The following is a 19082-nucleotide window of genomic DNA, read 5'->3' on the forward strand; positions in this document are numbered from 1 at the left end:
GAGACGTACCAAAGCTCTTCTGTTCCAGCATCTTTTCCATATGGGTGGGGAGGGACACAGGATGATCCTGGTGGGGGGTCACAGCTGGTGAAGGGAATTCATGCTGCTGGTCTGTGCGTGCACAGCAAACATCCCTCTGAGAGCCCCATGGGAGCCAGAAGAGCCCCATCTTCCAAGAGAGAAACAAGGCAGACCCACACCCCTGCAGAGGAGCAGCAGAGTGCTGGGGCGCTGGGGATGCCAAACCTGCTGGCAAAACTGCTCCTTTTGCAAGGGAGAGACAAATTCCCCCACCCTGGCCCATTGCCTCTCGTACAAGAGCTGCGACAGCGGAATCTGGTGGCACGGGCAAAGAGCAGCGAGGCGGGTACAGAACAAAGGGGACAGACCTGATTTTTAATTCCATTTCAAATAAGGGAGTGCAGGGCATTACAGGCGGTGCAGACACCTCGGGAATCTCCAACAAGAAGTCCAGGGGGAAAAGGAAAGCCAAGTCCAGGCAACCGGGACACTCACCAAGGCAGGAGGAGGAGCAGAGAGAAGCATCCTTGCTGGGCTGGACCGAACCCAGGCACCACGCACACAGGGGCAGAAACCCATCACCACCCTGGGGACAGCGGTGGGGACATCCTCAGCCTCTCCCAGGCTCAGGAGCAGGTTAGTTTAAGCAGGACCAGGGTGGCGTTGGGTGAGCAGTAATGCTTTGTATTAAAGAGTGTGAGTAGGGCAAGGAGCAGGGTTCTTGGAGCTGCTGCTCTGATCCCTGCGAGCCTGGGATGCTCCAGACCTCCCGGCCCTGGTTTCCCTGTGAGTGCCCCCACATACCCCCTCCTCCTGGGAAAGTAGCTCTTTGTAGCCCTCGTTTTTTAGGGAGCTGGGAAATGCTGTTGAAGCAGTGAGTTATTGTTACTAATATAACTTTGTCTATAAAGTACAATAGAATATAACAATTATATTTATAACTTTTTCTTTTTTTTTTCTCCAAAATACTAAATAGACGCTATAAAAACCTGTAACTAATTGTGCTATAAACTGCAGGCTACAGGGTTATAACAAACAATGTATTGGTTTAGTCGTTGATATGTGTACATCGGAGCACTTCAGAAATGCTTTATTATTAGCATTTACCAAGGAGTTTCCTTCTCAAACAATTTGGAGGGGTAAAAGCCAGCCAGAGACCGATAACATGGACTTACACGTGTTCATAAATCCTGATGTGATGAGGTCGGGGGCCATGAGGAAGGCCGGTCGGTTTGCCATGAAGGCAAGGGATGGGGATGAGTGCCACTGCCTGCCTCCGGCGGAGGCTCTCGCAACCACTGTGTTCCTCCACCACCTTTTCTCTTTATTTTCCCTTATTTTACTATTTTGGAGCAAGGGGAATGGGGTTTGGGTGCTGGGGGTGGGAAAGAGGAACAGGGTGACCCCAAACCCCACAGTATCAGGGTTGCAGGGCAGTGCATGGCCCCACAGCAGGGATGGGGTATGAAACACACCGTGCCAGAGCTCAGCTGGACCTACTGGGTAGGAAGTGTTACCCAGAGCACAGCGGTGCTGCTCTGAGGTGGAAACCTGGAGTGGGGGAAGAGATGGAGCTGGTGTCCTTTGCCAGAGCACTGCTGAATCCCTGCATTGCCTTGTTACACCAGAGATCACTGACATGGGTTTGCTGGAGGATGGACCAGCCTCACATCCTGCTTTGGGAGGTGAGGGTGCACTTCTCCATGTCTCACAGGGAGCAGCCAAGAAGGAGGAACCACAACCCTTCACCAGCACATCACCCCAGCACCGTTTCCTACCAGGGGCTGCACTTGGCACCCACCCTGCAGGACAAGACGCAGATGAGCTTCAATCTGGTGTAAAAACAAGCTGAAAGATTAAAAACTAATAATGAGGCCTCAATTTCCTATTAGAGATAGACAGAGAGAAAGAAAAAGGAACGCAACTGGAAATCAAACTCCAGGTCCCTATTGCTTTGGAGGATGCCTTTGCACCGCTGCCATCTCACATGGATGGAGGCGAGCATCCCAATGGGAAAGCCGGCGCAGAACGGGATGATGGTGTGAGGGGCTGCCCTGGGGACACCAGGGGTTGGTTGAAGCCCTCTGAGCCTGGGACACGAGGTAGCGGAGGGGTGACCTGCCTGGCAAGCAGCGTTCCGGGGTTATTTGGTGTGCCACAGGCCGTCGGAGGAGGAGCCTTCCTTGGCTGAATTGGGGCAGAAGGGGGGCTCAAGGCCTTGGGGAAGCAGCACCCAGCACCCAGGGGATGTAAGGGGCAGGATGGGGGCTCTATTTTAGTGTTTTCCTCCCTCCTTTCTTGCTTTCATCCAGAAATTCCACCTGGAAATCTGACCCATGACAGCCCGTGTAACCCGGCCTCTTGCTGGAGGCTGCGCTGCCCTTAGGAGAGAAACCCCAGTTCTGTAAGGGGGACTCCCATCTCCACCGTGTAGGATGGAAGTGTAATTCCCTTCCCGGAGGCAGGTGATGGTAGGCAGCAGATGCCAGGGAAGGATGGACCCAACAGCCAACCTCTGGGTACCACCTGAGGCATCTCCTCCACCCCCTTGGTGCCAAGCAGCATTTCAGGCACAGCAGAGACACAAACCCCCCCAGGACAGCTTTGACCACGAGTGCTGGAGGCTTGGGGGGGGCTCAATTTAACCACGGTCCTCCCTCACCCTTTGATACCTCCAGGCATCCCGGCCACCCTCCTGCCCATGGCCAAGCATCACCCTGTCCAAGGTGCATTGTCCACATAGATCACCGCAGGGTGCCAGCGCTGGCAGAGAAGCAAACCCCAAGGTGCCTCCAGCACCGCTTCCACCACAGCATCACCCCCATTGAGTGGTGACAACGGGGAGCCGCGGTCCCTAAGGATGGGTGGCCACGATGGCACAGCCAAAGGGGTCCAGAGGGGCAGGGGAGGCTCACATGATGGTGCATCGGTTCCTGCGCAGGGCGCCCTGGAAGCGGATGGTGGTGTGGACGTGCTTGCAGCGGGCACAGCCCACGCTCTTGAGGAGCTCGCTGAAGAGCAGCAGGATGTGCCAGTTGTACTTGGCCGAGCACTCGATGTAGCCGCACTTCCACGTCTTCTTCACCAGGTTGGAGACGTTCCAGCGCGGGATCACCCGGCCCCGCTGCAGGTCCCGCTTGTTGCCCACGATGATGATGGGTGTCTCCGATGTGCCGATGACCCTGGGGAGAGCGGGTGGTGAGGGAACATGGAAGGGGACAGGGCACAGTGTGATGATGGGCCTGCAGACTCCAACCCATCCCAAACCAGCTCTTGGCTTTGGCTTGCCAAGAGGGATGTGACTCCTCTTAAAATCATAGAATCACAGAATGGTTTGGGTTGGAAAGGACCTTAAGATCATCTAGTTCCAACCCCCCTGCCATGGGCAGGGACACCTCACACTAACCCATGTCACCCAAGGCTCCCTCTTCGTGGCCAGCCCCGCATTGTGCCAGCTCCAGTTGCTTTCCCAGGGATCATAGAATCATAGAATCATAAGGGTTGGAAAGGACCTTAAGATCATCTAGTTCCAACCCCCCTGCCATGGGCAGGGATACCTTGCCCTAAACCACGTGGTCCAAGGCTCTGTCCAACCTGGCCTTGAACACCACCAGGGATGGAGCATCCACAACCTCCCTGGGCAACCCATTCCAGTGCTGCCCTCAGCCACAGGGGATACCTGCCTGAGGTCATAGAATCCCAGACTGGTTTGGGTTGAAAGGACATTAAAGCTCCTCCAGTTCCAACCCCCTGCCACAGGCAGGGACACCTTCCACTAGAGCAGGTTGCTCCAAGCTCCATCCAGCTCCTTCTGCCCTCAGGTCTAGTTTTGCTTTTGGGCTCCCAGCCCCACAAAGGGGCTTTGTCCTGCTCTGTAATGTCTCATCCCCAATGCCAAGAGCAGGGGAGTGCTGGGATGAGCCATCCTGCCCTGCCAGGGCCATGGGAGGACGCATGCTCTGGTGAAGCCATCCCTACCTCGTCTCCAGGATCTGCTGGCGGATGGTTTTGATGTACTCGAAGCTGTCAAAGCAACAGATGTCATAGACCAGGATGTAGGCATGGACGCTCCGGAGCCCCCTGCAACACACGTCCGCCCACTCCTGCAAGGTGCAGAGAGGGATCAATCCTGGCTCAGCCCCGGCGCTGTGCCCGGGGGATGCCCCACACTGGGTTGGTAGCAACGGGTGCACGGTCTCCAGCACCCATTTCACCTCTGCTCTGCCCTCACCCATCCCTGCGACTGCCCCCACAGCCCTTGAGCCACCCCATCTCCAGAGATCCCTTGTTAATCCATAGGAGAGTGAATGGGATTTGCAGCCCCAATTCCTCTCTTGAGCGAGGATTAATGCCCAGTGGTCCAGGGGTGAACTGGGAGCAGGGCTGAATGCAGCCCTTGCCCTGGATGTAAAAGCTTCATCCTCCAGAGCTGCTAATGAGGTGTGTTAATCAGTGAGGCACCCTGGTCTGCAGGTGAGGAGGATGCTGAGGATGCATCCCCATCCTTATGGGTCAGATGGGGAAGGTGACAGCAGGGTTGTTTGGAGGGGACATGGGGACAGGAGAGGAGCAGTGGCTGCTGTGGGCTCTGTGGGATTGGGAGCCAGGGCAGAGGCAGGTGGGGGTGGCCTCTCCACAGCCAAAATGTGGAGCTGTAAGAAATACATGTTGTTAGGAAAGCTTTGGGTTTCCAGAAATAACAGGATTATTTTTCCCATGCTATGGGATCTGTCCCACTTCCAGCCACTTTCCCAGTGCAGCAGCAGTACCGGGAATGGCAGCCCATGCTGACAGCCCCACAAACCCTCCTGAGCACCACTGGAGATGCACCGAAGAGGACAGGCATCACTTCTCCTGAGCAAACCTCTTTAGTACCATGAATCATCCCTTTGCTGAGTTTATCATCGGGATGATGCAAAGCAAGAGCTAGGACTGAAGGGAACTGGGAAGAGGAAAGTTTTAGATGCGGGTTGGTCTCCATCGCAGACTGCAGCACGGGAAGGAGCTGGGACACCAAGGGAAGGAGATGCTGTGCAGCTCCTCGCTGTCAGAGTGATGCAGGCGGATGGAGCAGCAGTGTCTCAGTCCTGATACACCTGGGAGATCCATAAATTGCAGCTATTCCACCACACTGGGGTGCAGCTTGCTCCGGTGCCATGATGTCGGGATGATTTTCCTTGTGTGGGCAGGTTTTCCGGGATGCTCAAGGCTGGAGGAGGGTCCCATGTGGGAGCGGGATGTTGGGAAGCCACCAGCTCCTGCTCCTCTCCCAGCACATCACCGCAGGGATGCTGCTCCTGGGCATGGAGCAGAGCCCAGCGATGCCTCCCAGCAAACAGAGCCGTATCCCCCACTGCAATCCTCTTCTTTCCCCTTGGAGCCATCCCTGTGCCCAGCCTCTCTTTCCGGGAAACCTCCATCTGTTCCCACCGGCTGCCTCCTCTCGAGCACAGCAAGGCAGGGAGTTAATCGAGTATGGCAGTGGCACTGCCGTGTCAATACATTACCCTTTGCTATTCCGGGCTGTCTCTCGCGCTGACCTTTCGTTCCCTGTGCACACCGATTAATTCTAAACCTCCTCCTCGCCCCTGGAGCTCTCACTTCACCTCCTGCCTGACAGCACAGGGCAGGAGCACTACAAGGCCCCATAACCCCGTCCCCATGGGGCACCAGAGAGATATAATTATACTGATTAAATATAAAAGAGAGCTCAGCTCCTATGGAGGTGCCCCATTGCCCTCCAGCAAGGCTGGGAACCTCCAGCTCCTTTTCCCACAGCTCCTGGGATGGGGCTATGGCATAAGCCTAAAATTCCCTTCTTCCCCATTAAACCCCCTTGAAGCAGCCAGCACTGGTGGCAATGCTTTATGAGCCCAAGCTGCCTTTTGGGGCTGTTCTGGAGGTACCTGAGGGGGGTTTGAGGAGGTGCTGGTGGGCTCAATGCTCTGGACAAGCACAGGCAATGCTTGGGGAGTGACAACCACACAAGGAGGGGATGTGCAGCCCTGCTCTGCTTGGTTTGGGCAGTGGATGCATCGGGGTCTGGCTCTCCAGGAACTCCTGGTTCTCACTCAAATGCTCTCCCCCAGCCCTTTCCTGGTGTTGGCTTTGACAGCCAGAGAGCACTGGGATCCATCACGCAGCTGGATGGGACCATGGGCATCACCAGAGGAACACCATCCCTCCCACATTTGCCATCATTTTAGGAGAGAAAGCTTTAAAAGACACTTTACCCTGGGCCTACTCAGCCAGTAGCCATGAGGATGCGAACCCTCACACCAGCTTTAGCAAGTGGAGGGAGAAGCATCCCCTGAAGAGAAGGAACCAGGATCCCACAGGGTTCTACAGCAAAACCCCACAGAGGTCACTGGAGACCCCCCAAACACGGAGGTGCCATCGCACGGAGCCGGTGCACCCCTACCTGCAGGGTGTTGACGGGGAAGGCGGTGATGGGGGGAAAGTCCATGATCTGCAGGTCGTGGACGTGGCCGTTCATGACGACGGCGGGCAGGTAGACGCGCCGGGCCGTGGTGGGCACGCAGACCTCGCTGAACTCGTTGTAGAGGAACTGCCGCACTATGGCACTCTTGCCCACGCCCTGCGCTCCCAGCACGGCGATCTTGAACGTTGCCACCATGCCGCCGCGCGCCGGCCGCTGCCCTGGTGCTGCCCCTGCGGGGCCGAGGCTGCATATTCCCACGCAGGGGGCCTCAGCCCCATTCAGGATGCATTTCCCCTGCGGGACTGCCTGTCACTGCAAGGCCAAGGAGAAGATGGTCAGATCCTAGAGGTGCCCTGGCACCCCTCGCTATTGCTTCAGGTGATGTGTTTCCAATGGGAAAGGGTTTATCTGTCCTCGGGGAGCAGGAGCAACCCCCAGGGCTGAGCAATGGCCCCAGCAGGGGCATTGGCACTGTGAGACCTCAGGGTCCCCCTCGGAGGCTCCCACCCTGCAGAGCCAAGGAGAGCTGGGATCTGAGTGAACTTTATCCCAGGAAGGATCTCCATTATTCAGCCCTTTTGGTACCAGCGCAGGGAAACGTCCAGGAAAGGGACTATGTGGCTCAGGATTTGCAGCACTGGGGGCTCAGATTGTGCTGGGGACTCATCCCACAGCACCCATGGGGACTGCCACTGCCTGCTCCATCCCAGTGCTGCCCCAAGCCGGCGAATCCATCTTCGCTCTGCTTGGACAGCTGGAATTGCCTTTTGCTGGGGCAGGGGGGAGATCACTCTGTGCTGGTGAACAACAGCTTTAACATTTAATTCCAGGCTTTGAGCAGTTTGGCAATTAACTTGATGAAGGCTAATTTCTGAGCCAGCTGACGGGGTGAGCCCAAGGGCTGCTGGCACATGTGCTGAGGCCAGACAGACCCGGGGCAGGGCCACATGTGCAGGGGGGGCACAGGGTGATAACCCACACGTAAGGATGAAGGAGCAGAGACAAGGAGCCCAAACACCTGCTGGCCCCAGGTTCCCAACCAGAAGCTGTGATGGAAACGGTGAGGGTGAGGGGCTGAGTCCCACTTTTGCTTGCTCCCATCATTAGGAAGCGGCTTGTGCTTTATCCCAGAGTGTGGATGTTTTTACCAATTTGTGATGCTCTGGTCCATTTTCCCTGAAAACCATCCCCAAAGCACAGGGCAGCGGTCCCTGAGCTGGCAGAAAGCAGCAGGTTCAAACCACCCTGTCCTGATTGATGAAGGCATTTGCCCCTGGAGAGCTTGGACATGGATGTCCTGGCTGCTGGGTGCCGGGATTGCCGGGCTTCCTGCGGTCCCCCAAGCTGGGCCATGGCTCCCACCATCCCTCACCCTCCTCACAGCAAGGCTGGGGGCTGGCAGGGCCTGACCCAGCCCCAGGGCAGCAGCAGGTTTGTGCCCTGGGCTGGGGACCATGGCACATGCATGGCACATGCTGCTGGGGTGCACCCCTGGGGTGCTGCTGCCCTCGGGGACCCGCTCACCCCAACCCCAGGAGTGGTTCCATAGGGACACGGGGGTGCAGGAGCCCCCACACCGGCCCTGCTGGGGCCTCTCTCCACCCGCAGAAAGCACTGTCATTGCAAGTCCCCGGGGGCCACCCTGCTGCAGGGACAACCCCACAAACCCCAGCTCCAATGCGGGGCTGGAGGGCGATGGAGTGTCAGGGCCGAGACCCTGCACCCCGGAGCGGGCTGAGCCACCCCCAAAACCCCATTACCCTCCGGGCTGGCACCCGGGGGCCATGCATGCGCCAAGCCGACCCCAGGAAGTTTTTGCACCCCAAAGCATCGCATCCCGACCAGCCCGGCTCTGTGGGAAGCCGAGGCGCGGAGCGGGGACGCGGTGGGAGCGGGTGGCGAGGGGGAGGCTGCCCCAGGGGAGGGGGCCCCGGCCCCGGCGCGACCTTGGGGCAGCCGCTGCCCCCCGCAAGCCCTGACCCCGCACCCGGGGAATGCTCTCCGCGGCGGGCAGCGCAGCATCACCGGCACCGGGGCGCTGGGGCTGGAGGAGCTCGGGGGGTACCGGGGACACACGAGCACCCCCCAGGCCGGCGGGGAAGGGGGGACCGGGGAGCACCGGCGCTCAACTTTCGCTGGGGACCCCCTCCGGACCCGGCTCCCCGCCGTCCCCCGGCCCTGCCCAGCGGCAACTTTGCCCCTGTCCTCCCCCTTCCCCGTTCCCGGCGGGTCCCCCCCTACCTGGCAGCGGCGGCCCGGGCCGGCGGCGCCCCGGCTGGCGGCGGAGCCATGCGGCGAGCCCGGAGCGGAGCGGGCGGCCCCGCTGCAGAGCCTCGGCCCGGCCCGGCCCGGCGCGGCGATACCGAGGGGCCGGGCGGCGGCGGGGGAGCCCGGCCGAGGCACGGGGCGGGCGGCGCCGGCGATGGAGGCAGCGCCCGGGGGGAGGCAGGCACCGCTCAGGCGGGGATGCAGGCGGCGATGCTCGGGAGTGATGCAGGCAGAGCCCGGGGAGGGAAGGGAGGCTCTGCCCAGGCGGGGATGCAGGGGATGCCCGAGGAGGGATGCAGGCAGTGGCCAGGCAAGGAAGGAGGCAGCGCCCGGGAAAGGAGGCAGGGAATGCCCAGACCGAGTCGCAGGAAGCCAGGAGGGACAGCGGCTTCTCCCGGGGCTCTGGGGAGGTGCCGATGGGAAAAGACCCTCCCATGTCCCCCCTGCAGTGTGCTGGGTGCAACACCCTCAGCCTTTCCCTCCCCGGCACCCAGCGGTGTCTGTGCCCTCATGCCCAACCCGTGGGACCCGCCGAGGACTCCTTTGGGGACGGGGGTAGGACCCCCCCCAGGAGCCCTTTCCTCCTCTGACACCGCTGCTGCCTATGCTCTCAGCACATCACCTCATCCCCGATGCACCAGGCCCCTGTCCCGCTGTCCCTGGGTGCTGCCAGGCCCCACCAAGGGAAGGACACTTCTGTTGCAGTGCCTGTGTTTTTGGGACACCCCACACCAAGCATTTACCTGCAGGCTGGACAGTGAGGAAGATGCTAGTCACAGCTCTGGAAGCGTGGCCCAGGCCCTCAGGACACGCTGCCGATGGGCTCCCTGCAGCTCTCTGCTCCTCGAAGCAGAACCCGAACCCACCGCAGGTCACCCTGACACCAGTAAGCACCAGGGTGTCTCCATGGGTCTGGCTGTGGTCACACAGGCTTGGCTGAGCCCAGCACTGGCCACAGCATGTCTGGGATCCCTCCAGCCTCATCAGCACCAGGGAAAACATCATCTCCAGGGGCTCTTCTCCGGGGTGAGGAGGGGGAAACACACTGCCATATCCCTCCTGGAAGAAACGGGGACAGCAGACACAGCCCCACAGCGCAGGGGGACAAGGGCAAAACGCGGGACAGCCTTTGTGCCACTCCACACCAAGAGGCAAAGGGAGTCAGAGCTGCTTCGTGCCTCACGTTACACCCAGGCTTTTCATCTGAGGCTTATTTCGCTGTGGAGCTGCCTGATGCTCACAGCTAGGGAAGTATTGACGTGTCCCTGAGGGTTATTACCAGCCCTAGATGCTGCTCTGCTTCGCCAGCTCCCTTCTCTGCATCACCATAAAGCAGCCCAGAGCCCTGGAACATTGCTGGGCAAGGGCAGGGATCGTGGCTGCTCATGAACTCTCACGCACAACCCAGGCTCCAGCCTCGGGGCTATTTTTAGCAATTCCCTCAAAGATGCTCTTCACTTGCAGTTTTACGTGTGAAATTTAATATAGGAGGGAAGGGGGAGGGGAGCGGGGCTGGATCCTGGATCCCGGCACGTCCCCACTGGCTGCGAGTTTTATCCGACGCAAACCTAAAACCATCCATCAAAGAGCTCCCGTGTCCTGGCACGTGGTCAGCTCCTAAAATCCTCATCCCACACTGCATCGTGAGCTCAGGGACCTGCTGTCACCCGGTGCTGGCCGGTGCACAGGTACCAGCATGGAGCAGGACGGGTGCAAGGAGCAGCAGGGGTTGGGGTGAGCCCATCCAGCACAGCATCTCCAGCCAGAGCACCCAGGGGTCTCTGCCCCACAGTGTGGGCCTCAGGAAGGGGGAAGATGTGGGGACCATCCATCCCTGTGGCAGTTCCCAGCCCAGGGAGCTCTGGTGTCCCTTGGGCTCCTGGTACTGCAGGCTAATGATGACAATGAAGCAAACCCAGTTTGCAAGGTACAGCATGGCCTGGGGTCAGCGTGTCCCCATTTACGGGCCATGAGCCTGCTGCAAATCCAGAGCAGCAGGAAAGACCCATTCCTCCCCAGGGAGCCCCTGCAGAACAGGGAGGGAGGGAGAAACCTTTCCCTTTGCCATATGGCATGAGAGGGACAGCGGCCAACACAGCACAGACCTCAGCATCTACAGCAGCTTTTGTTGGGCCAAATGCTGCCCCAGGCTCATCCCCAGCACCACGGCAGGAGCAGACCCACAGTGGGCAACGACCACTCCATCCCATCCCAGGCACATGAGGGATGCATGAACGGACACAACAGCACCACCAGTGACCCCAAACCAGCCTGTTACTGCTGCTACAGACATACACCAGCTTCTAACACAAAAACACCCCAACACAGAGCACCCCAGGCCCTTGGCCTCGTCTCCAAGTGCCACAAAGGCTGGACAGGGAGAGGGATGGAGCTGCTCTGCTGCTTGTGTTGCTGCATTTCTGGCCACTCCAAGGCTGAGTCTGGGGCTGCCCGAACTTGGCTCTGGCCCCATGCAGAGGTTTCACAGCCTGAGACACGACCAGTGATGGGAAAACCCTCTGGAAAACACCACCACCAGTCCAAGGCAGTCCAAATGCATCTCCGACTGTCACGATTCTATCATTCCGCTGCAGGGAAAGCAGGTCCCATTACGCAGAGCCCACCTGGGGCCCAGCAAGGGCTAAATGGGTACATCCATCTTCTGCTCCCTATCAGCAGCCATTTGTGATAAGGTGCCAGTGCCCCCTGCAAGCCAGGGCCCTTTTCCTGCTGCCTTTTGAGATGAGAAGAGAGCAGCAGCTGGAGGCAGAGGTGTGAGAATGATTGCTGCCTCCTTGTCCTGAAAGCCCCCATTTTGGAGGTGTCTCTGCTGTAGAAATGGCTGGTGAAATGAGGATGAAAGGCTCCGGTGAACAAACAGCCTCCTTCCCACTGAATGCAGCCTTCAGCCCTGCCTGCTCCCACAGGCAGTGCCAAAAGCACAGGACTTGGATCCTCTTCCCAGCCCCACAGAGCCACGCACAGCCACAGCATCGTGGAAATGAGTTTATTGACACGGAGGGCAGCTAAAGCCTGAAGAGCAACACAACTACGCGGCCAACACTCGGATGAGCAGGGCGAACACCACCGAGCGAGCCCAGGCTCTGCCCTGCAGTGCAGAGACACCCGTGCACCCAAAAAGCTGGGAAATGAGGCAAGAGAAGGGGGTGCTCAGCAACCCCTCCTCGCATCAAAGCTACGCCCTTCTCCCTGCCCCGACACAGCATCACACTGGTGCTTCTGTACTTGCTCTATGAACAATCTCTGCAGGATGCTCTGCAAATCACCTCCAGCACACACAGGCAGGGCTCAAGGGCTGGATTGCTCCAGCTCTGCCCCACTTTTCCCCCAGCCAGAACACAGGGGTTCCTAACAGAGAGACATCACCTTCCTTGAGGTCCTGCAGCTCTAACTGGAGCTCCTCAGCTCCCTGCTGGAGTCTCTTCCAGGGCACTGTGAGCTTTTCCCAGCACTGACTTCTTGGTTGCAGACAATGCCAAAGCCCCGATGAACTATCTCCTACCATAAAACATGTATAACTTTGAATGTGGCATCTAAAAAGACAACATGGGGGTTGCTATGCATAAGAGCTTTGCTTGCTGGGGAGTAGATGGCATCAAAGCATGCTGGGGAGGGCAAAGCTGCTCTGGTTAGTGGCTTGGTTTAAGCAGGACAAGCTATGGACGGAGCAAGGACATGCAAGAGGCTTTGCTTTCACTGCTGTTGCTGCAGCACTTAGTGGTTGCAATGTGGCAAGTCCACAGCCAGGGACTGGAAAGGGAAGCAGTCCTGGCCCTAAGGAAAGATGGGAAAAGAGGGGCCAGGGCATGGGGCTGCTCAGGACAGAGAGGGAGAGCAGGAACCCAACCGGCCCCTGTGTTACCGTGTGCCTCTGGGCACAAAGAGCCAAGTTGCACATGGAAGAAACACTTCCACCATCTGCTTGACCCTCAGCCCAGCCTGAAGGCCCCAGGCAGGCAGGGTGCAAACACCACAAGCCCAAACTATCTCCCATCACACCATGGCCTGGGTTTTGGGGGACAGCATGGGAACAGGGAGAAGGAGCTCCACTCCCTGTGGCACCAAAAACACTGCCAGCAGCAACCCCCCTGTGCAGGGGCACAGCTGGATTTACCACCACGAGCCTCAGGGGTTAGCACAGCGCTGGGTGAAGGTGGCACAGCTCAGGGGATGGCTGAGAAGGCAGTTTGGCCATAGCAGGCACGGGAAGAACAAGAAGAGAGGCTGCAGCTGGGTGAGGATGCAGAGACCGTACCTGGAGCTCTGGCAAGAGCCGTTTTCTCTAAGAGTGGGCTCTATTCCTTCATTTCATCCACCGCTGTCCTGTTATCAACCCAGGTCTGCAGCTCCTCCCCATGCAAAAGCAGCCTCACTTCTCCAATCAGCAGCTAATGAGCCAGGGAGATGGTTGGAGTGAAAACACCATCAAAAGCAGAGCTGAGGCTGTCAGCACGAGTGTAATAAAAAACCCCTCTGTAGGGCTCCATCCGCCTCCACGGACCAAACTGATGGCTCTGTTCCTAGTTCCCCGAGGCTGTGCTCACCCTGCCAGAGCCTGACATCCCTGCAGGGCTCCCCCAATACTTCCTTGGAATCACCTTCCCTTTAAGCCAATTCCAATAGAAAAACTCAAAAAAAAAACCAAACCAAAAATCAAAACCCCCAAAAGTATAAAAATAGAAAATAAAGTGCAGTGTTGTGTTTTCGACACTTTTGCCTTGTTTTAATGAGCCGACGGATGGGTTTTTGCTTGTTTCTTTTTACCAATGAGTTTACAAAATCGGAACTACGCCTAAAGCCATTTAGAAAACACTGAACATTGGCACAAAATGGAGAAGCCCACGAGAACGGACAAGGAGTGAGGGGCGAGGGGGACGTGGGAGTAGTCGAAGCAGTGGTTACAAACTCCATGGACGCTAAAAATACCAAAGGGGTTTGTTCCCTATCATCATTAGCACGTGGATACTAATTGCTACCTTTAATCAGTGCCTTTGACTGACACCCTACACATGAATACAGCTGCTTCCAGTTAAGAGTGCTTTTCCCTGCGTTAGTGGTGAAGGAGGACCTGGGGACCCCTTTCTCCCCCCTCCTTCCGCAGGGTGAGGCACAGGCTGAACTCCTGTTAGTTTTTCAAGATGGCATCGTAGGCCTGGTAGATGTACTGGGACACTTCGGGAGCTCGGCATTTCAGGGAGAGCTGCAAAGAGGAGAGGAGAGGTTAGTGGTGGTGCAAAGGAAGGCAGAAGCTTCCTACCATCTCCATGAAAGCAACAGGAAAGGTGTGACCTACAGCACGGCTTGGACACATCACGGATGTGGCTGATGACAGTCAACCAGAATATTTCTCCTTTGTCACCAAATTGCCTTTTCAGAGCTTGCTACAAGCAGAAGGAGGTACCTGAAAGCAAACTCCCGCTGTGGGGTTCCCAAATCCCTTTACAAATGTATGTGCCTCTGCAGGCATGAAGGAAGGAGATGTTGCCCCAAATTTGAGACAAGAGATTTGCTTGCTCTCACGCTGTAAGTCACAGCACTAAACCTGGAGGCTCAGTCCTGATGGACACAAATTTGGCTGCTGTCACCCCTCTTTAAGGCAAGGATCAGGCTGAGACCACGTTCGTAGCATCAATCCTTGTGCAAACACCTTCTAACGCTCACTTCCACCCAGGTCATCAGACCATGGATTCCTCTTGAAACTCCTGGAACAGCTTCCAACAGGAGCTAAATCCTCTAATACCAGGATGCTCAGACACGCAAGTCCCCAGAACAGCTACAGGACAGAGGCACCTTCCCAGCAGCGCCAGGCTGATGCCAGCACAAGGCCAAAGAGGCTGTGACATCCAGACAGCCGGTCTGCGCCGTGGGAACGCGGCAGGGCATAAATTTGTCCTTGTTTGTGAGAGGGGGAAGGGCATCCTGGCAATGCTTCCTCGCTAATGTCTCTTGGCTTTATCTCTGGGTAACCTTGGCAAGTAGCTGCTCATTGCTGAGCGGGCATTATCCCAGCTCACTGGTAGCAGAGCAGTGGAATTCTGTTGTTCCTCACTCGTTTTCCCCAGTTCAGTGGGCATTCCTAACCTCCCCCCGTCAATTAACAGGATCCCCCCAACAAAACAAACACATTAGGCAAAGCAGGGAGAAATCACTCTCTGTGTGATGTGAGTTAAAGATCCCAGCCTGCACCACATGCCCTCTGCAGTCCAACACCTCACCGTGTAGTTTGGGTTCCCCGGCTGAATGCGAAGCTCAGCCAAGATCCAGATGCCGTTGGTGAGTTTCAGAGACTGGTAGAGCATGTCCTGACCCTCCACATTCCTCTTGGCAATGGTGTAGACATTGTTATTCTGCAGTTTGCTGGAGACAGTGTCTTCAGAGAGAGAGAAGAAAAACACATCTGTTAATTCAGATTCATCATCTGCAGAGACAGGAGAGCCCAGAGGAGCATTCCCAGGATGCAAGCGCACATGGAAATGCTGACTTCTGTCCCAGAGCTTCCCCTGGGGACAGGAGCAGACATGACACAAGGAGAAAAAATTCCAGTTTGCTTCATGGACCCACCTCGTTCCTTTCAGGCTATTAACCCTTGTGAAGGATGAGCCCATCTTGCAGGGCTTTCACTTACTGCTCACTGCTCTGGGCTGCTCAGGACTTCCTGCCTTTATCAATGCAAGCCTGTAGCTCAGAGGGGAGGAGGACTCTGCTTCATCTACAGCCCCCAACCAGCCCCAGGCAGCCAGAAGATCAAGATGGAGAAGAACAAAGATCACTGCCTGAGGCTCACTTGGGCACCTGGTTTTAAGGTCCTGTCCCAACCATGACAGCTCCCTCCTGCTTCCACCACGCACAGACACTTCTGGCCAAAACGATGTCCTGCAAGTTAGTAAAAATCCTTCCCTTTTTTTCTAAAGCCATCACTTGAAAGTGTAAAAACCCACAGACATCTGCCTCTAGACATCACAGGGCTGTGATACAGTTTTAACACACTGTACGACCTCAGCACTCACAGATGTGTGATTTCACCTGGAGACCTGCATGGATGGAAGCACGACACGTTATTTCTAAGGGACCTTTCAAAGAAACAAGAACAGAGGCATATATGCAGAACACAAAGACCCAAATCAGTGGCCTCTGGATGCAAAGGGGCGGCTTCTCAACACAGCATGGAGCAAACCTCAGTCTTCAGATGCCAGTAACAGGGGCACATTCCCACTTTGAGTCTAAGGGAGGAGGATTCCCCGCCTTGTAAAGCATCACTGGCAAATTCCCATTCCTAGTGTCCAACAGAAGAAACTGAATTGGTTCAAGCTCTCTGCTAGGGCAGGGTGGAATATCCTGTCTGTGCGTGGCCATTAGCAGGAGGTTGTGCACTTCCGAAAGAAAGCAAGAGGGAGAAGTGGCCCTAAACCAATTTGTGCTGCAAGCCAAGAGACTGGAAACGTGGGATCCATTTCAAGGAGTGAGAGGAGCAAGACAGCAGCAGAGAAGCAGCAGAAAGTGACCGTGCAGCTCTAATCCATCCCTGCACCTAACAACACTGAGATCCGCCAGCATCAGTGCTGGATTTGAGAAGAGACACAAGGCTGTGCTGGTATATGGAAGGATTAGAGGGGGAACACGCGACAGGGAATGGTAGAAGCAGGAAAGAAAGGGCATCACGAATCTATACACCAATGCAGAGACTTGGACCCGCTGCCTGTCCCCAGGGCAGCGTTGATAACCAGAGCTGCAGAGCAGCTCCATGGGCAGCCTGGACCCTTTGCCTGCAGCTGGGCTGCACCTCTTTGGTCCCCAGGCTTCAGAGCAGCTACATGCGGGTCGAGGAGGGTTCAGGCATCCAGCTACCCAGATACACTCAGATTTAGGTTTTCTCTCTTCCCCAGTTACTATGGAAACTGGCAGATATAAGTAACTAATGCGATCCTTTGCTTAAAAACCCTCATTCCCTCTGTCTCCTCCTCCCACCTCTACTCCTCCTCTATACAACAAATTGATCCAGATTTGGGAAATGGGGAATGCAGAGCAGTCCTCTCTCGCAGGGAGCATGGCTGGGAGAGACATCACCCACTACGGATAAAGCCCAAAATCCCATCTCCTTGTGCCCTCCCCGCCAACAAGAACAGCCTCCAGGGCTTTTAAAAGGCAGAGTGTTCAACAAGCAGTGGCTCAGAGACTACATCCTTGTTTGCAAGGGATGTTGGTATTAAATGTGGTTTTGTTTGCCCAGTTTTAAAAGGCTGTGGTTAAACCTTACGAGTCTGAAGTATCTCTGGACACGTATCCTGGAAGCGGAACTGCTGGAAAGGGTTTAAGACTTTCTCCAGCCATCCTTATAGCTGCTGGCAGCCGTCTACCCATCTGCTATCACAGCAAAGGCATTCCGCAGGGAGCATGGGTGCAGGGTGGAAGCAAGGCTGCAACTGGGAAGCTGTAATTCTGGCAGCTGTGGAGCTGCTACCCCATCACACAGCAGAGGAAGTGAGTGCTCCTGCTGCCCACGGAGCTGTGCTCTGGGGGCACAGTGGGTGAGATGGGGCTGCAGAGCAACTACTCTTATGCCAAAGCCTTCAACTGATGGCACCTCCTGCACTTAAACAGCCCTGCCTTTGCTGGGGAGCAGATTTCCAAGCAGGGACATGCTTGTAGGGGGATACAGGGAGGGAAACTGAGGCAGGACACTCCTAGGAAAGCCTGTTTTCCACCTCCTTGTCTGACCTCAGTTACCCTCTGAAGAGTGCAAGAAGCCCTACCAAAATATACCCTGTCTCAGGCAGACCCCCAGAGCAATGGTGAGCCGGCCAGAGCACTGATGCTTGGCTTGCCTGGCTCCTCCTGCCCCTCTCTCAGCACAGATGTGGGGACTGGTGAGAGCCTACCCCTTCTCCCCCGCAGCTAGCAGCTCCCATCCCTCCTGGAGCATCAGGATTTGGGATTTTGGAGATGGGGCAGAGTTGCTAAGCAACAGTGCCAGGCTGTGCCTGGCTGAAGGCAGGACCGCTAATGCCATGTGACAGCACAGCCTTTAAAAGATAACTACATTTCAAAAGGCAGATCTTTGCTGGGAGCAGAGCACTGAGCCCAGCTCTGAGCAGGGCTGCTGCTTCCTGAGTGAGAGCACAGCACCCACCAGAGCCCTGGCCAGTGCCCAGCGCAGGCAGGAGGAGAGCTGAACTGTGCTGTTATGTGTCCCCCCCCACACACATGGGGTCTGGTGACTGCAAACCAGAGCCCCATGAGTCCTTCTGCAAGTCAGCACAGTCTGTGCCTGCCCTTGCTAAGCAACTTTCTGCAGGGCTGCTTCTTTTGGCTCAGTGCTTGTTCTCAAAACCTTCTTGAAGAACAGTGTAAGGATACAGAAAGATTTCCCCATGCCCAAGGCCAGAGAAGCCTCTGACATCAGCCCATCTTTCAGGGTTGGTTTTTGTTTGTTTTCCTTTTCTTTTGCTTTTTAAACAGAATTCCTTCCCCTGCCTCAGCCCAACAACTGAAGAGCACACATGGAAACCCAGGCACACAGGGAAGAAAGCTGGACGAGGGCTACTCCTTTGCACTGAACTAATCCAATTCTTTTCAACAGCACTTTCCTTCTGGGTAATGCAAAGGATATGCTTAAATCTTCTACCCCTACAGCTTAAGAATTTCACTTCCAAACTCAAAGAGCCAAGACGACCAACTGGCAACAACAGGAGTTTTCACAAAGGACTTGCACAACTCAGGATCAACACCAACAATATACCTTTTTTGAACGTGGACCTTTGTGGTGTTTTGCACGAGCACTGGATATTGGGGAGTAAAATTTAATGACTGTATTTTATGCTGTGGTAGCTGGAAACATCCCCACGCCATTTCCAGCAACAACTGAATGGTTCTGAGCATCCAGCCAAGAGCTGCATTGAAATACTAAATGCATCTGCAGACTCCGATCTAGCAGGGAGGCACGTTGGTCAATATTATGACAGTACTTTCATTTCCAAGACATGGAATATACACAAGTTCTATAATTTATTAAATGATCAGGTTACTAGATTTGCACATACAGAATAAAATCATACCAGAGAAGCTTGAGTATGATTGCCCCTCAGGTTCCAGCAAGAATATCCAATTTCTCTTTGTTCTAGCATTAGCAAATTACTTGGGGAGTAGAGGGAGAATCAAAGTGACCACTGCATACCAATAAAGCCATAATGAACTCCAAACAGTAATAACTGTTGTTTCACACCAAATTGTGGAGCAGAACAAGCAAACCCAAAGTTCCTAGAACTACTGAACAGCACAGCAACTAACTGCCTCCTGTCAGCTTGCCCTCTTTCACTCCATGGGTTTGGGTAAG

General features: G+C 55.9%; 2 protein-coding genes across 6 annotated transcripts in view; both read right to left on the minus strand.

The window, feature by feature from the left end:
* Positions 1 to 368: 368 nt before the first annotated feature.
* On the minus strand, positions 369 to 9149 carry RASL10B (RAS like family 10 member B). Of its 2 annotated transcripts, none has more exons than XM_030472863.1 (4): positions 8705 to 9149; positions 6443 to 6775; positions 4000 to 4124; positions 369 to 3203 (listed from the first exon to the last, which is right to left on the minus strand). In XM_030472863.1, the coding sequence occupies exons 2-4, from the start codon at positions 6656 to 6658 to the stop codon at positions 2933 to 2935; spliced, it is 612 nt and encodes a 203-aa protein (XP_030328723.1). In that variant the 5' UTR covers positions 6659 to 6775; positions 8705 to 9149; the 3' UTR covers positions 369 to 2932. The 2 variants fall into 2 exon arrangements, with proteins under 2 accessions (XP_030328723.1, XP_030328722.1); XM_030472862.1 differs by having other exon boundaries at positions 4000 to 4044; positions 8705 to 9136.
* Positions 9150 to 13448: 4299 nt separating this feature from the next.
* AP2B1 (adaptor related protein complex 2 subunit beta 1) overlaps positions 13449 to 19082 on the minus strand; it is a 77674-nt gene continuing 72040 nt past the window's right edge. For all 4 annotated transcript variants that reach the window (XM_030472221.1, XM_030472223.1, XM_030472219.1 and 1 more), the window contains 2 exons: positions 14968 to 15122; positions 13449 to 13952 (listed from right to left, as the gene is read on the minus strand). In XM_030472221.1, coding sequence (XP_030328081.1) covers positions 13878 to 13952; positions 14968 to 15122 — 230 coding nt within the window. In that variant the 3' untranslated portion in view covers positions 13449 to 13877. The remainder of the gene's footprint in view (positions 13953 to 14967; positions 15123 to 19082) is intronic.

The sequence above is a fragment of the Strigops habroptila genome (assembly GCF_004027225.2).
Source record: "Strigops habroptila isolate Jane chromosome 13 unlocalized genomic scaffold, bStrHab1.2.pri S16, whole genome shotgun sequence".
In the NCBI taxonomy this organism is placed as follows: domain Eukaryota; kingdom Metazoa; phylum Chordata; class Aves; order Psittaciformes; family Psittacidae; genus Strigops; species Strigops habroptila.